At 37.3% G+C, this 18,478-nt stretch overlaps 1 protein-coding gene across 1 annotated transcript in view; it reads right to left on the reverse strand.

Annotated features, from left to right (window-relative positions):
• The window catches only part of DOCK3 (dedicator of cytokinesis 3), a 194,611-nt gene that overhangs the window by 127,921 nt on the left and 48,212 nt on the right, over window positions 1-18,478 (reverse strand). Inside the window, exons 6-8 of the mRNA XM_026055042.1 lie at window positions 16,095-16,243; window positions 8,072-8,156; window positions 92-133 (exon numbers count right to left, since the gene is read on the reverse strand). Coding sequence (XP_025910827.1) covers window positions 92-133; window positions 8,072-8,156; window positions 16,095-16,243 — 276 coding nt within the window. The remainder of the gene's footprint in view (window positions 1-91; window positions 134-8,071; window positions 8,157-16,094; window positions 16,244-18,478) is intronic.

An 18,478-nucleotide genomic window follows, 5' to 3' on the forward strand; every position in this document is an offset into this window, starting at 1 on the left:
TATATACCTTTTATACCTTTATGTACAGATACATTATCAAAAATTTAAAGACAATAAAAATTCATACGTAGACRTTTTACAGCAGTTTTACCTGTGATGTGCTCTGCTGGACACTGTGTCTACTTGATAAATGCTGTGGAGATAGAGAATACTAAAATGTAGAACTTCTTTTTAGAGCAAGAAATATTTACATTACATCTGTATAGCATTAAAATAGTATTAAAAAAAAAAAGATTGTTCAAGATTATCAACTTTTCCTGTTTTTTTTTTTCTTCACAATATATCAATCACAAGACCACTAGCTTTCTAATAGGCTTTTCCTAATTCCCAGTTAGGCCTTTCTTAGCCTAATTACTATAATTTAAAGGTGGCATTTATCTTAGTTTTTAATATAAATGGCTGCGGCAAACTGGACAGAATTTCCAGCACTGTAATAGCATTTCTTTTCAAGAGGTCCTACACCCTATGTTGTATAATCTATGTATCCTCTTGTTAAACRAGGGGATACCTCACTACTAAACCTCATCTATCAGTACCCTATCTATGAAAAGGTGCATTTGTTCAAACACATAGAAATCTGGAAAGAAGGAGTTTTTTTTATACTTTGTTTAAATTTTTTGCTCAGATCTCGCCTGTCAGGAAGTGAAATCCTGATAAACCACTCAAGACATTTCTACAATTTCAGCTGGTCAACACCYGTATAGAAATGTCCGTATTAAGAGCTACATCGCTGAAATGGAGCTCAGAGGATGATCCTGTATTTAAAGCCTTTCATGCTAAAAGGAAATGGTATAATCAGAAAATGGACTGCAAGTCTCTCACTGAACCTATTTAATCTCCAAAGGGAGATTTAAATACTAATCTAAATTGAAAAGGTTTCGGAGAGGTTTAAAAAAAATCATTAATGATTCTGCCATGCCTGACGCATTCATTTCAACACTGGCATTTTAAACTGAAATATTAACACTATTACATGCTTATATATATTACCTTTATTCTTCCCTATCTCTATCCTTCTATTACATGCCTTGTATCTTATTCTAACAAAACATACATTCTGTCTAGCAGAACCAGCATGATCTGTTTGACAGTCTTGAAGCTTCAAAATAGGTGAAAGTAGAAGAAATCCCACAAACATATATTCAACAATACTGTTTCCGAAACATGTCACTGTCTTCCCCTCAGAAGGAAAAACAGAGGAAAGACTCATTACCAGAAAAGGAAAGATAATCTTCATAATGAGATTAAATCAAGAAGATACTAAATTAAATGGCATATTTTGAAATCTCTTCATATTCACTGTTATAAAAGTGTCCTCTTCCACACTGCCAGAAGAAGAAATTACGATCTCCAGCTGCACCGTGCATCTTACGACAGCACCCTCCTCTGAACATTAAAGCCCTTTTAGTTTAGCTGGCTGAGTTGCCTGTTTATTCACTGAGTATCAACTGGCACCGAAGAGACCAGCTATTTAAACTGTTCAAGTTATCCTGGCTTCTTCTGACTGAAACTCAACTGTCGATCCAAGTCATAATGTGGGAGATGAGCTCTAGTAAGAGAGGTACAAGAGGTGGTCCAAAGAGCGACGGTCTCCTCAGCCAACACAGCTGTTTACAGAGTCCACACCTAGCTAAATCCTGAACAACTGGCTGAAAATTAGGTTGCAAGTTTATTGCAACCAAGAGACTAGATTTCACTAACACTCCGCTTTCACGCTTCTGGACTACGCTACTGCAATACAGACGACTACTAGCAAAGTTCATTTTATGTACCCTTGCTTGTGAGTTTTGTGCCCAAAGCACGTGTGTTCTCTTGGAAGCCATTCCTGGGCACATGAATGAGGAGGCAACTGCAAATAGTCAGCGAGAAGTTACCAGTGGTAAATCATGCTTGACCAAGCTAATTGCTTTCCATGATCAAACAGTTAGATCCGAGGATGAGGGAAAGCTGGTGGATGACTTGACTTTAGCAAGGCACTTGACAGTCTCCCACAGCAACCTTGAACACAAGTTGGGAAGTTACACCTGGATAGGTAAATTAACTATATTGGTAAAAAATTATCTGGATTGTCAGGCTCAAAAAGTAGCAGTTGGTGGCTTGTACTCTACTTGGAGGCTATTTACAAGTGAAGTTCTTCAGGGCTCTATCCTGGGAGCTATGCTGTCTAGGAAGTTCACAGATGCTATTAAATTGAGGGCACCAGTCAATACATCTGAGGGCAAGGCCTCCATGGCGGGGGGACCTAGGCAGTCTAGAGGAACTAGCTAATAGGATTCTTATGAAATTCAACAAAGACAAAAGCACCTGGAACAGACTAATCCCTTCGATGATACAGGCTGGGGACTGCCTGGCACTGTCATGCTGGAGAGCAAGCTAAACTTAAGCCAGAAGCGCACTCTGGCAGCAAGAAAGGTTAACAGCATATTGGATTGTATTAACAGAAATGTAGGCAGTAGCTTGAGAAAAGTGTTTATTCCCTTCTACTCAGCACTCAGTGAACTACATCGGAAATACTGCACCCTGCCTTGGGCTCCCCAGAACAAAGATGCACAAACTACAGCAAGTTCAGCAAAGGATTGCCAACATGGCTGGGAGCTGGAGCACATGCTGTAAGAGGAGATGGTGAGGGAATGAAGCTTGTTTACTCCAGAGAAGAGAAAGCTTAGAGGGGACTGAATGGCAGCCTTCCAGTATCTATGAAGAGGTTATCAAGATGATGGAGCCAGGCTCTCTACAGAGCTGCATGGCAGGACGGTGAGAGTCTATGGTCACAAACTACAACAGGGGATGTCCCAACCTGACACAAGGAAAAAAAAAAAACCCTATTAAGGGCACTCAAGCACTGGGGCAGGGATCCAGTCTTTCTCCTTGAAGAGTTTTAAGACCCAACTAGACAAAACTCTGAGCAGCCTGGTCTGAATTTATTATTGACTTTGCTTTGAGCAGGAGGTTGAACTAGAGACTCCTGAGGTCCCTTCCAACCTTAAATGTCTAATGAGGTAGTAGAAAAGTAGGGCTGTTAGGAGACCTTTCTTCTTCTTCTTCTAAAATAAAGAATTAGTTTTATCTCTATTCTTCCTGAGAGGTACTCGTTTGTTGAGGTTGTAAAAGCTTTAGTAGATAAAAATCTATTTCAGTGTATCTTTCTTCACCATTATAAAGTGTTTTCTGATGCCTAAAGAAAGTCTTTGTCACTGCAACCTAGGCCCACTGCTTCTTATCCATCATTAAGATGAATGGACTAATTAATTCAGCTTGTGATCCCAATATAATACTCAAATCCTCTTCTACAAAACCATCAAAGTTTGCAGTGCCCCATCTACATTTCAGAAGCAATAAGTGACTGCCAAAGTTAAGAATCTTGCATGTACCTTTGCAAATTGTATCCTATACTTTTCAAATAATTTTTCCAACTGGTCTACATGATTTTGAAACCTAATCCTTTCCTCTCATGTACTTGCAATCACTTCCAACTTTGTGGTATTTACATATTTAGTATGCATACTGCATATTTCACCATCCACTTATTAATGAAAAAAGCATTTTAAAATGGAGTATGATCACCAAAAATTCAGCCGATTCATCCCTCTCCCTAATTTGCAAATGATTAGTAAAGTTTTCAATATTACTGCTAACCATTCTCCACTATTTTTGAGTAAGGTTCTTCTAATTAGCCTTGTATCTACTTTACAGTATTTTCATCTAGAACTAGCAATCAGAAGAACTTAAACTGAAAGACCATTAAAAATCTTTAAGACAATCTAGATGTGACATCAGCTGCCTTTCCTCTATGCACTAGACTCATTTTTGTTCTAGAAGTAAATTGGAATGTTTTTAAATTGAAATTTGAACAAGTTCATGTTCACCATTACTTATCTCCTTGCTCCAAGTAGTTATATTTCCCCCTGTCCCCTCACTTCTTCTTGGTAACCTTAATTTCCCATTACTTCACTTTAGTGTCTGAAGTCAACAAAGAATGCTTAGTCTTATCCAATAAGGTCTTTTACCATATTTCCCATCTTTATCCCCACTGAGTGTCTTGTGGTTTTGTCTTGCATTTTTTTAAAGAACTATTAACTCTCTCTACCTCTTTTGCCTGTCAAACATGCTTCCCATATCTTACCTACCTATATCAGTGTTTATTACTGTTTCCTCCTTCCTTTCCTAACAATGCTTGATAATCGAATGCAATCATTTCCAAGTCAGTTACAAACAAATTGCTTTCTAATTTCATATTCTCAGCCAATTTCTTACTAGGGTTTAGAACCAAATCTATACCAAACTGTCCTGTGACAACCTGCTATTTCCAAAAAAACAAAAACAAAAATCAAACAAAAACCCAAACCCAAACTTCCTGCTCAGCCTTTAGTTTCCTTTCCTAATAGATGCCTGGACATTTTTTTATTTATTTTTTAAATAAGCAGTCTTTCTTACCAATCTCATTTTCTCTCTGAATAAAATGTAGGCAATTATGAGGTAAAGGCACAGTTAATTTGAAACTTGTCTATTTATTAGCAACTCTGGTAAACTAATAGTTTTTTTTCAGGTAGTTGAAAGAAGCAGCTTAGACCTAGCAATAATGTAGTAAGTACGTGTACCTTTCACACATCTGCTAAACTCATCCTGAAAACACACGCACAAGCCAATCACTCTACAGAAAAGCAAAACACATTTAATGGCTAGGTTTGAACACTTCTGATATTTGCAAATGCCTCCAGAGATTTGTGCTTTGTATCCCCTTTCGCTAAAAATCCAAGCGTTTCTGACGTTCTGCTGGACTTGYGTTGCTCAACAACAGCTTAAACCTAGTGGCGACTCCAACACTAAGCTCCTTGGCAGGATTCTGATATTTTCCCACAATTTCAAAAGTAACGTAAAGCAAAACGAATCTGTGCTTTATGGAATTTGTTAAAACCACAAATGTCTTCATATGGAAAGGGCAATTTGGTTTCCTTCAGGAGTAAAACAACAATTTCTGACAAATGCTGCTTGTCCTGAAGCCACTAGGATGCAGCTTCATGAGGAGTTCCCTGGAGAAACAGAATAGGCAAGGCCCTAAGGTGCGACGTTTCTGACAAAGAGCTGAAGATAATGAAACCTCACATAGTAGCTGGAAATATACTTAGCAAAGTAAAATAAAAACTAAAGATGATACACAAAATTTTAAACTTGAAAATTTTACCAATAAAAGTAATGGTAAGCCTAAGAGATCCACACAAAACACTTGAATTTCTTCCCACTTACAGATAGGAAGGCCCAGTATGTTACCTCATCCATTTTTCTGCTAACATGAAATTGTTTCTTACGGCACATTTAACAATCTACGGTTCTCTAAATCTGAAAAAGTAACTGGGCTCTCATGACTACCTTCGATAGGTTATTTTACAATGTAAAACCTCATTGCACAATTGGGAATCCATTATATACTTCACCAGGAGTAAGGAGGATTCTCCCCCTTGTTGAAGAAAAAAAMCCTTCAATTCTTGCAAAATTTAGGTTAAATAGTTTTTCTGCTGTTTTGATTCCTAAAATTGCCTTCTGACTGTGAACTTGATGTGATCTGACAGCACTGCCTCCCTGAATCTGCAAACTAAAGCAACAGTGAGGTGTGAACTGACTAATGGCCATGTCCTGCTACCAGCGGACTTGTTCTTCAGGGCCAAGACCAGCAAGTTATTTCTTTGCTGTTTTTCCAGGAAAACTCAGGTGTAATAGCACCAAACTCTCCTCTGTCTATGGCAAATCAGAAATTAATGCCCAAAGTTACTTCTGTAGGGTGATATACTTCAATATTTCCCCATGTAACACATTTTTTATTTCTTTCCCAAATCCACTGTTACATGATGAAAATAATCCAAAACAGCAATAGCATGTAGCCTGTTTAAAAAAGTGCCTTTGTTTTGGGGAGAAGTACATCTTGCACATGAAAAAAAAATACCTAGGCACAGACTTATCACTACCTAATCTTAGATAACTAAAAGCCAAACAACTTTTTAAAGTAGGAAATTAAATATTTACAGAAGTAAGTCAGACCATAACAACATTTACTTAGTAAAATCAGTTTTCTCTGTGAGAATATTAAGTTAAGAAATTGTTTTAGAGTAACAGTTTTTTTTGTTTTTTTTTTAAAGGAAAGCATCACCTTGAAAAAGGTCTTACTCTCCTCTGAACATCACATGCTGTTCCTCACTTTACAGTTACATCATGACCCTGAACAAAAATAACTGCATTACATAGTCCTACTAATACAAGAGAATCCAAATAAACATACTGTGAATTGTATTAGTGGCTCTACAGTTCATTAATGACACAATTCACATATCTAAAACAAATTTAACTTTGCTATGTACTGATACGAATGCACCAGTGACTAAAAAGGATAGAAGCTGGAACTCGTTGCAATGAAGGAATGCTTAAATACAATCATGTAAGCGAAAGATTGTACTCTTTTCCAGTGAAATGCAAACATTCCTATTAAAATGATGGGCATTTTAATATTGCTGTGCGATACTGCCACACAACACAGAAGGCCTTAGGGTTCAAGGATTAGTTTTGCTTAAATTAACTTATTCAGTGGTCTCCCTGCCTCGTCCTCTGTTTTGTGAGTTCAAAAAAGCCTTTGAAGAGGGCAAAGATGCTCATTCTCTATGCAAACTCCTGGAAGTATTTTCACCGACGTATTTTTCATCTGTATCTGCAGACTCTCCTGGAAGAATAGTCTAGCAGGTTTCATGTACTTTCTGGACTCACAGAAACTGTTGATGGACTCCAGGCTCTGGAAGCTTTATTTAATAGAAGTATGCTAAACAATGCTAGATCTCACAACAGGAAGAATTCCTATTTCTCCCTGCAAATTAATAATAACTGTTTGAAAATTGTGTCTAATGAACGCCCACGTAACCCAAAGGCAAGTCAACCTATTTGACTTCATTATATTTCAGCGTGTCTGCTGCACAGCCCTTTCAAATGAATAGAACTCTGCAGGCAAGTTGAAACCGTGACGCATCAGAGATTTTGCATTATTGCCCAGCTGAGAGACTTCAGCATTGCACTTGCAAAAGGCAGGCGTTAAATGGCAAACTGCAGATTACCTTATATAAAGTCTGCAGAATACATGCAGGAGCCAGGGGTCTAGAAAACCTGACCTATAAAGAAAAACTGAAAGAAATGGGGTCGTTTAGCCTAAGGAAGAGAAGACTGAATGGGACAGAACAGCAGTCTTCAAAAACAAAGCCTGGTGCAGAGAGGCAGGGAGTAATCTGTTTCTCTGGACAAGACAGTAAAATGGAAGCTTAAGTTGCAACAAGAAATACTCTGCGTCTAAGACAACTACTAATAAAACTTCCTAACTGCAAGAACAGTGAACCATGCAAAAGGACTGCCTGGGTAGGCTTTGGAGCCTCCACCAGTAGACGTTTTCAGAAACAGAAGAAGTTGTCAGAAATGACTGTGACTGTTGATCCTGACATTAAGCAGGGGAAAGGACTGGATGACCTCTTGATGTTTTCTTTAGTTCTATGAATAAGTGGAAAAGAGATTATTGCTACTTCATTTAATACTAGTACATTGATTTTAGCAACAAAGACCAAAGTGTACAATTGTTTCTATTAGCTATATCTGATGGATTTGCCTTTTTAGAACTCCTCCTACTGCTTCTGAAACAATAGATTCAAAAACAAGAGAAAATTGCAAGAAGAAACAATGTTCAAAGGCACCTGCACTACTTTTTCAACCAAGTTTTTACAGACTTTCTGAAAGAGATTTTACATATATTGCATATGGACTTTATTAGAGCTCCTGAGTATTTTTCTTTCTATGTCTTTCCATCCATTCTGTCAAAATGCATACAGCATGTCATTTCCAAAGAAAGTTCATTCATTCTTACTAAAAGGAACACAGAGTACTTGAAATACTGACTATTCTGATGATTATGGTGCAAAAGAGAAAAACATTTAGCTTACAACACTAGTTTAACTAAGACGACACGTAAGAGGAAAGAATAAAAATTCTTTTTCCCTTCTTCACACCAACCCCCAAGAAATCTCAAAAGAATCTCCCACAGATTTCTTACCATTTTATAAAGATCTGAAACACTGATCTGATCTGAATCCACAACCTCAAAGTCTTTCCGAGGAACTAAATCTAGGCCCAAATGTCTACAAAAGAGAAAGAAGAGACAATGATAAGTGTAACATATCACAGCATTCACTATTATCTACTACATGTGCTTACTCAAGGGCAAGGACTCAGGAAATATTCAGTTGTATTTAATGATTAACAATTGCAGAAAGATTAAACACAGATAATCCTTTTAAATAAAACTAAACATAAATATCAAACCAAAAAACACTAGGAGCTTGTTACATTTGTTCACCAACTTCAGTGGAGCTACAGCAATTAACGCTAGCTGATGAAATATTAAGAAATAAAAGGAAATGCTGTAGGCAAATAAAGTTACTACTCTGGTTTCTGCTACAATATTTGAGTAGGTTCTTTCTCTACACAATTAAAAAAAAAAGTTCCATCAATAATCCTGTTCAAATGTGCAGATATAATGCCTTGGGAAGCTGCTTTGAAATTCCTGGTGCTCATGCAACTAAACCTCTGATTTAATCTCCATATAAACATAGTAATTTTTCTTATTAACAACAACAGAAACAAGAATTTTAATTGGTATTTTTATTACACAAAGTAACTTCTAATCAGAAAGATTTTAGCTCAATCTAAATACATTAATAATTCAAAAAAGGCTCCATCAGTGCAAAGAGGAGGGTCAGCTAAGAGATCCTGTAGTAAAGGCAGCTGTCCAGGTCACAGCTGCATAGGAGTAGTAAACAGAAAAGGCTATTTTGTAGCCAGGCAAATTAATGAGTGACTATTCCCAATTAATTAACAATGGTCGACTAAGCTTAAAAGGTGGCAAAAAAACAACTTTTGCTCCGTAGTTCCTCAGATTTTGTGGCATAAAATGTTCAGACAATTACAATAAAAGTATTATAATCACACGCATCAGGAGTAAAATTAAAGAAATGTGAATTAACCATTTCCCAGCTCCTGACTTCTTTCATCTTATAACTTTGATACTTCATTTACAAATATTTCATATTAAATTTCTCTATAGTCTAAAGAAAAAAAAAATTTGAGAGAGGTGCTCTCACAGGCTACGTTTGCAGACTTTCTGTCAACAACTAGGGAGAAAAAGTGAATTTAAGTATGCAATTGAGAGAGACATATTCTGTAATATGATGGCAAATACAGTATTTTATCTGAAAAACCTCTCAGGTACTACCGAATAATTGTACAGTGCCAAAAACCTCCAAGTACTCCAGTGTCTGTTTCAGAGGAGGTCACTTAAACGAGGACCAAGTAAGAGCCAGTGCTTTGCATGATGCCCTGCTTCACTTGCTGCACAGTGTACTTTTTTTTATTGCTTCAAGTTTCCCAACTCCCTTAATTTTTTTGAAACTCATTTGCTGCTTAATCAGGCTTTCCTTCTTTAATTATATCCCTGAACTACCAAGTCTCAAAAACACAGTTCAGCCCTTGTCCACTTACTGGCAAACAGCTGTTAGGCAGTACCGCAATTGCCGTTAAAATATTGTACCGACCAGCTGGAATTTCCACATTCTTTGTTCTTTGCCAAAAACAATTATATTTTCAATGGGAAAAGGAACAATTTTCCCTCCTCAATATAATTTTCATGTCAAATATCAGTTTGTACACTCTAGGACTAAGCTGTGAAAATGATGGCTATACACTTTTTTATTATTATTTTTAATTGGTGACATGTATTTTCCTTCATTCTCAAAGCCAGCAAACTTAACTTTGATGAAACCTATTCAACACAGGCTATCCCTGGACCAAGACCAGCATCTGAAAACTGCAGCTACAAAGATGAAAATTACCGTATCTAATTGCCAAATGAATAAGACTAAAATGAGAAAACACTAGGCAATCCTCAGCCGTAGGTGCCACTAAGGTCTACATATAACAGAAAGTCCAGAGCTATCGCACAAAACATAGTAACAAGTAAAAATAGTAATATGCATAGAGTCTACTTAAAATTAAAATTATATATATATATAGTGCATATAAAATTTTTATACATTATAGCTATATCTATAAACATATATATATAATGTATAAAAATATAAAAAAGATCAGTGATCATCATATTCCTTTACAGAGAAACTTCTCCTGAGCCTGAAAACCTCATCCATTTTCAAAATAACCTCTTGCCCACATGTGTACGCACACACACACACACTTGCTCCCTCTAAGAGTATTCAGGAAGGAATCGCTCCTCAGCATAGGGATAACAACAGCAGATGACTTCCTAATAATGCTTCCAAAAGCACAGAATAAAGTATTATAGTTTCCATGCAGTTACAAACGACCATTATAGTTTTACAGAAAAACTGCCAAAGCTAATCATAGCTTGATGTTGTTCTGTTCTCATAATTTCAACTCTCTAGAGAGGTATGGTCAAACAGTGGTTGGACTCATTACTCAGTACATGACAAAGATATTACCTTCTACTTAATAACATTCAACACGACTGCAGTAGCATCCCTTTGAAACTTATCTATCACATCTTATTTTTAGTCAAATCCCTTAACACCATGGATTTCCAGCCCAGAAGATCATCATTCTCTAATACTATGTTAATGCTGCACAATATTTGCTCCCAGCAAATAAAGGCATCTTTTTCCTCGAGTACCAACATCCTCTCATTTATTGGGTAGGCTGCAGTTCATGTTTACACAAACATTCAATTTGTATCAATTATTTTTGCCTGCAAAGGACTGACAACATAATGCTTGAAATGACAATAATAGTGAAAGTGGGCTACTACCCTATTTATTATAAAATGCTGCGGGAATGCAGGAGCACCAGCTCAGGGCTGCTGAGCAGGATTTCTGCAAAATGTAGTGTATGTGAAAATTAGGTAACATGGCGTTTTGATCATTTGACAGTTCCCCTCTCCGCAGTGCTTCCTTCTACAAGCAAACTCTTGTGTTTTTTATTCTGCCTTAACTGCCTTTCAGAAGCATTTCCAAAGTACGGCTAGGAAAAAATCCCAACGCTCTCAACTACATCTCTTGATACAACCAGCCTGGGACAAGGTCGGTTAAGCTGACCTTCAGATAGTCCTCCTTTTCCACACAGCCAGTCTTTAGAAGTAGAGATTTACTTTTTCTTTATTGGGGGAACTTCTATATTTTCCACATATTTAGAATATGAATACCAGACATTTAGAATTCATGAAACACAAGTCACAACCGCTCTTAGCGGAAGAACCTTGCAGAAATACTGTCATTTGCCTAAAATATGCTTTCCAGAAGCACATCTACTCTTGAAGAGGAGCCTGGGAGAACTCATTGCATCTCTAGATTGCTTAAGAACTGATCCCCTTCACTCCAAAAATGTGCATTTTGTTTCTCCTTCCAATCTTTCTTACTTTAATTTTCCAGCCACTGATTTTCCTTCTTCCTTTTCTGACTACATCAAAGCCTCATTTAATATCATGCACATTTACCTTATGCAAATACATTTACAAAGGTGGAGAAGGGAAAGGAAATGATTGACAGCTATACACAAACCATGTGCAGACTTTAAATAAGATTTTAAAGAAATAAAACATAGAAGTTATGGAAAATGGAATATATGCAAATGTGTTTGTGAAAATTAGACTGTGCTAATACACTTTCTTTGACAAAATTAAGGTATTTTGCATACAAAGAAACTGCAGGGGCGCTAATCTATCAAGATATGAGTAAAACATAAGAAACTATTTCTTAAAAATGAAAAAGATGGGGACTAGTAGAAGGAATGTAATCTTAGTAAGGAATTGGTTAAAGAAAATGACAGCAAATACTTCTGAACAAGAAAGTATGAGGCTACAGAGAGAGGTTATTGATGTTCTCCTCAAAGACTGACATCCAAGAGAGTTCCTCACAATTTGAATGCCTATTCAATCATCACATTAATTTAGGGACATTCAGGAGTGGAAAAAAATATTATATATTTGGACAAAAATGACAACTATTCTTTCTGCAGCCTTCTTACGGGCATTTCCTTACGGTTGTTTAAATTGTTCACTCCTAGTCTGATCACCTTTGATGCAGCAGTGGCAATTACCGTAATAAGGATTTCTTTAGCTCTCCCGGGCAGCTCCAAATATCAAACGCTCTTTAGACCAGTTCCTCTTCAGCCATCCCACGCATCAAAATGAAATGGGATGCAAGGGCTGTAAAGCCTGGTCAAGTTTTAATTCCAGCCTAGAAACTAAAAGCCCAAATGTGCGAGTAACCTGACTTAGCTCACGATCTTTGACAGCCATCTCAAGAATGAAAGACAAATTCTGCTGAAGCACAGCACTATCAAAATTTAACCAGCAGCAGATAGCGTCGTTCAAAGCTACAGTATTAAGCTGCTGATAAAAAGCAGAGACCGTAGAACCTCCCAGATATAAAGAGGATAAAACAGTTACATAAACAGTGAACCAGTTATCTAAACTATGAACCAACTCCTGGAGCTATTATTAGAATAACTGCTTACTCCTAGAGTAGTGTTGTACTAGTCAAATATTCAGTCACATCAGAGCAGCGGTGAAAAGCTCACAGCGCTGACAGCCATTTGTTATGAGACTGGTAGCTAGAGACGCATATAATGGAACTGTTAATATTATGAGATTTTATATAAAARGGCAGTGGCAAACATTTGGAGCGAGCCGTGCTGCAAAGGCCTCCGAGTTTTCCTTCTGTGCGCAAAACTGCAATGCGCTGCTCTGAGCTCCTCCGGTGGCCAGCGCAGCCAAGGGGCAGCATGTGCTCCGCCTGGCAGCTTCCCCAGGGATCGCTTGGTACACACATGCTAACCAGTCAGCCAAAAGCTTATCCATTAGAGTTTTAAGATATGAGAAAGACCATGCCTTTCAAAAGTAGCTTTATTTTACTTGGATGATGGTGTGAAAGATAATTTCTCTGTTTGAAACATTCGTTTGCAACTTTTGGCCAACTATGGATCTTTCTATGCAAAACATGCAGCAATTTACCATTACATTTGGAAGACTTTTTTTCCCCAGTGCAAATTATTTTTAATACATTTTACATGAAAAAGAATAACCTTTGACTGAAAATTTTCCTCATTACTTACAGACTATCGGACACCTCCAATAGCATTTCAGACTTCAGTGGATCAATGTTCTAACAACCACAGAGTGAAACATTTTTAAAAACCAAAAGTATTGGTTATATTCTGTGTAAAACCTAGCAAGATACACAGAAAAGAGATTGTATACGAGATTTTAGCTGTGTGAAAATACATAGAAGCATCCTTAAAAGCAAGTCTAAAGGCATGAAGACACTTGTCTAAAGGTAGCAATTTCTGCTCTTTTGAGCAACTGGGATATAGAGTCTACATTGCAACCAGTCACTGCATGCATAGGAAAACAAGCTAACTGTGGATAACTGGAAGAGGTAACAAAACATCGTAAAAAGGAATTTGTATCCAGGATCATAGTTTTGTACTGGGGGAAAAGAATGTGTAAACAACAGGGAATTCACTAACTTTCTGCCATAAGTGGAAAACAGTATTGCATTATAAGAATGACTAGGAACAGTATAAAAAGTTAGCAGCATTAATTATAAAATGAATTATTATTTTTATATTTTTAACAAACCAAACTACAGAGCAGAATTTCTTAAGATTTTAGACTGAGCACAAGAAATAAGCAAAAAATAAGTTCAATGCATTTCTTCTGAAAATGGCCCAAACAAGTTATTTTGCAAAAAAAATCTCTAACTGCTAACCTAGGGAGTATACTTGTCCCTGGATTTCTGCCAGCTCCCATAGGAACACAAAGGACAACTGTCAGAACCTCTGCCAGTGCATTTAAAGGGCAGTGGTACCAGTTCAACAAACAAAACACCCTACTGACTGGCGGTGACAGGACGTTTGCATCAGTCCCTCCCAAATAATCCAGTGCATTACTGCTCAAGGTCAGGATAAAAGTGGTCCTATACTAAATAAGCATACGTACTGCATATTAGGCATATCAGATTACCTGTTTTCTGAAAGTTACTTGCTCATAGAAAATCTCCTATTATATTGGACTACATCTTTAGTAATTACAGATCTGTTCAAATTGTATGTATTTAAGTTTCTCTGTTAATATTAATGCACGTTACTAATGACATTTTTCATTTRTTTTATTTGCAGATCTCAAATATGATAGCAGTAGCAATGAACATTATTACATTCTTTGAGAAATGGCATTACTCTGCAAGTTCTGTGTACATGGAAATCATTACGTCTTAAGAGATTAATTCATATGGGTCATGAGTTTCATAATAAAACTCAGAGAGGGGAGATAAAATATTTTAAGAATTCTCCTAAAAATTCTCTGAAAAGGGTGAGATTACAGAAAGACCTTCCAAACTCCCAGTCATTTTTTTTGTATTTAAATATTGTTATATCTGTACATTTATATAGGTACAGATACAATTAGATATCTCTTTGATCATATGCTTTTTTTTTATGCAGTTCCTTCACTGATACCCTCCCTTGTTTTAGCATGCATCTCTGATATCATGTACCTTTTTCTTTAGGGACGATAAATATCTGTTCTTATACAGTAAGAAACACAGAATTGTCATTTGTTTGCAGGTAACCTGAGCAGAGGAATTTAATCATGAACATATGCATACCTGCTGATTCCACTGCTTCTCCATAGCTGTCAGTCATTGGACTTGCTTTTAAAAGTTTTAACGTATTTCTAATTTTATGAATTTGTGTTTTTTATTCTATTTTATTAAAAAAACTTTCTATAGTCACCTAGTTGACCAGCCTCTTCCCTTCCTGGCAGCATCGCTGTTTAGTCTCATCTTTTTTCTCATGACATCTTTGCAGCTTCCTGTTGCTAATCTCCTGCATACACTCCTTGAGCAAAAACATCTAGGCCGAATGTTCAAACAGGGTTTCTTCAATCCCATTTACTCTAGTGGAAATGACAATGGAAAATACCTATACACTGCACAGCAGAACAGTGACCTGATGTAGCCTATCAGTCTACGTCCTACAGACCTTTCTTTCCCCAAAAGAGAAATTCAGTTCAGCGAGGGGGAGAGCTAAAGCTTCATGAATGTAATCAAGTACATCTCAGAGGGAGTCCTGAAGTAGGTGACTAAGGAATGGAGTCATGACAAAGATATGTTAATGAAAAATCATTCGACTTTCTTCCTTAGCTGGCAACTTAAGAGTTTTTTTTTCCCCTCCCTCTGCATGTCAATTAACACCAATGCTACTCCTAGCTGAAAAACAGTTGCTATAAGCCTGAGGAGGGTGATATTTCCTTTGAAAAGGTCACGAGCATGTCTTGCATAACTTATCTGTCTGACACGCTATAACTCAGAACTAGAATGCCTCCTTTAAATTTGTTGTTTTCTAAGAACTGATTCTGGAGAAGGGCTCGTTTAATAGTAATTTATTGCCATTTCAGCTTCTATCTGAATTGCTCTCTTCTTTGGCTCTTGAAAAACTCTAAAAATCACAACGGAACTGATCATGGTGGAACTAAACCTCCAAGAAATGTAATCAGCAGACAAATATACAGATTTGTATACCAAAAACTTCCATACTGCAGCCTCAGCTCCCACACAAGAATCATTTCTTGCGTGTCAGTGCGGTTAGTCCGCGCTGCAGGATTCCACTGAGTAAGATCCTGCAGTTATTKCACCAACTATTAAAACACTTCTTCAGTTGGAGAAATGACTTTTTAGTACCAATGATACATCTTTGCAGGCCTAATATTCACTACATTGGTACAAACGAAGTAAACTGTCCTAGAACTATTGAAAGTGCAGTTAGCCCTAGTAAAGCCCTACTAATAAGGAAATGGTTTATTTTATAGTACTAGTGGAAGAACTATGCAGTAAACGCGCTGTAAAAAGTTATATTTGATTTCCAAATATGCAAATATTTTACCTGCTTGCAAATTTTCCTGGAAGAAAGAAAGATTTTTTTTTTTTTTTAAATAAAAGCTATTTAAAAATAATTAGAACAAACAGTACCCAGCCGGTACCTTTACTTACTCATTGCCCCAGTCCAGCCTCACTGTGAGGTGTCTCTTGACCTCTCGCACCTGATCCTGTGTCAAGTGACCTGACAGCAGCTGTCTACGTAGGTCAATGAGTTCATTCATCACATGGCGCAGTTTGTAGAAAAGATCTACCTTATGTTTCTGTAAAAGCATTTTTGGGGGAAGGGAAGAGAATGAGAGCGAGAGAAAGGGAGAAAGGTAGAGAGAAAGAAAGAGCAAAAGAGAAGAGAGGAAAGATTAATAAATTACCAGCTTTTCATATAATTACCCCAGAGGTGCATTCAGTTTGTACAAGCTTTAAAACACTTATGTCAAAAAGTAGCATTCACTGATACTATTTGAACTGGATTGCTTTCTACTCCTCAAGTTTAGGGCTCAATCCTGCCAAGGGGTCCATTTTCTGATGGAACCTAAAGCTATAGGTAAAGGATTCATCGTGAGCAACCGGGATCACTTATACAAATCATGTAATAAATTCAGAGTTTTAGCCTTAAAGTAACAAATAGAGGGAAGAAGTTTGTCCTCGGTTGGTAGCTAACATAACTGCTATGAACAGTTGAACAACGATTCACCAAAACTGAAAAACACTTTTAATATTGTAGGTATTCCATTTACTGAAAATTACCCAGTTTTCTGTGTTAGGTAGGGAATAAATGACTATTCATTAGCTGCATTCTAAAAGGGACTAAAGCAATTAATGATAAAATCCACCTGTACAGCTACTTTAAAAGAGGGAAATTCCTGCAGATAGTAAAACACCACCTCCCATCATCGGCAAACAAGCCCCAACAAACCAACCCAGCAGCCTGTTCTAACAAAACGATATTCTTCAAATAAGAAACAAAGGCAGACAGACGTGGAAACGGATGCTCTCCCTCCAGCAGGTAACTACACGGAAGGTCTGCAAAGGGGCAACCCTGAGGCTAGTAACAAAGGCCACCCAAAGCACCCCTGAAACAAGGAAGGGTGTCCAAGCTACTCCCATATCTGCCATTTCTCCAGGGAAAGCCGAGCACAAAGATATTCAGAAAGATCTATGCCAGTCGAGAAAAATCAAGGCTGTTTTGAAGTATTTACTAGGCCACAAAAGCCACGATCTATGAAGGAGACCCAAGACCCTATCTTCTTTAAATACTCAGAAAGGCCAACGCTTTCAAAATTAATGAGAATTGTTTTGCCAGAAGGCTCCCGTCTACGCAGCCATGTGAACGTCCCAATTCAACAGCAGTTGAATGCTGTCTTTTAAAACCTTGATCCATTCCCAAATGCGTGCAAAGCTTGAGATGCCAGAATCTCATCTGGGGAAAACACTGACCACATGGACTAAACTGAGACTCAGCAGGCCAACACTGGCTTGATGTAATTGCATTTCTGCTCGTAAATGAGTGTTTTTTGAAAGCTCCTTAAATGAGGAGATATGCATTCATTAAGGTCTGACAGAGGAAGATCCACAAAGAAAAACATAAGTGTGTGCTATTACAACATGTTAGTAGAAAAACGTTTTTCATCTATCTTACTGAAAAAAAGTAGAATTTCAGTCTACCTGAGTTTTCCTACAAGACCACTAGATTTGTATGATTTAGGAAAACAGATCTCACAAGGCACCCCATTTTAATCGAGAATTCATTATTTTGAAACCGATTTCACATCTCTCTTGCCGAAGCCCATGAAGCTCTGACAGGATCATACAATGTTCTTATCTAACAATTTTGAGATGAAAAGATGCACAGTCTTTCACCTGTGTATCAACATCAGCTGTGGTCCCATCTGAAAAATTGAAACACAGAGACCAGACACAACAGCAAATCACATGTGCTTATTCTGGGATGCGTGCCCTGCATAGTCGACGAGAAGTCTAAATGACTAGAACTGAGATAGCTTTTCTCACTAAACATGGTCAAAAGCAAATCATATCCAAATGGAAGAGGATGATAGGTATAGGAAATGTCTGTTTTTATGTGCACAAGAGTTGTAACTTTTTTTTGACACAAGACGAAAGCACTGGCATTTGGAACTATCAAATAAACAAATGAGCTGTATAGTGCTGATTAAATGGTTGGCACTGAGATGATCATTAGAATCAGCTCCAAAATCATCATACTCAGACTTCCCTAACAAACCCACTGAGATGAAAAAGTCACTTCCCTCACTCTAGTAATAACAGTTCAAGGCTACCCATCAATTCAAGTGCAGAACACTATGCTGGCGATATTGTAAAAATTAGTCCAGAACATACAGTAAGTATCAGAAACACTTATTTCAAGTATAACTGAAAAAAGAGATTCTAGAACAATTTTGCAATAGCAAATCATGTGAGGTCCTAATCAATGAGCTGAAACAAAACAAGATACAACCCAAACTCAACTACCTCTCTTG

This window comes from Apteryx rowi, unplaced genomic scaffold, assembly GCF_003343035.1.
Source record: "Apteryx rowi isolate R43461 unplaced genomic scaffold, aptRow1 scaffold_98, whole genome shotgun sequence".
Classification (NCBI taxonomy): domain Eukaryota; kingdom Metazoa; phylum Chordata; class Aves; order Apterygiformes; family Apterygidae; genus Apteryx; species Apteryx rowi.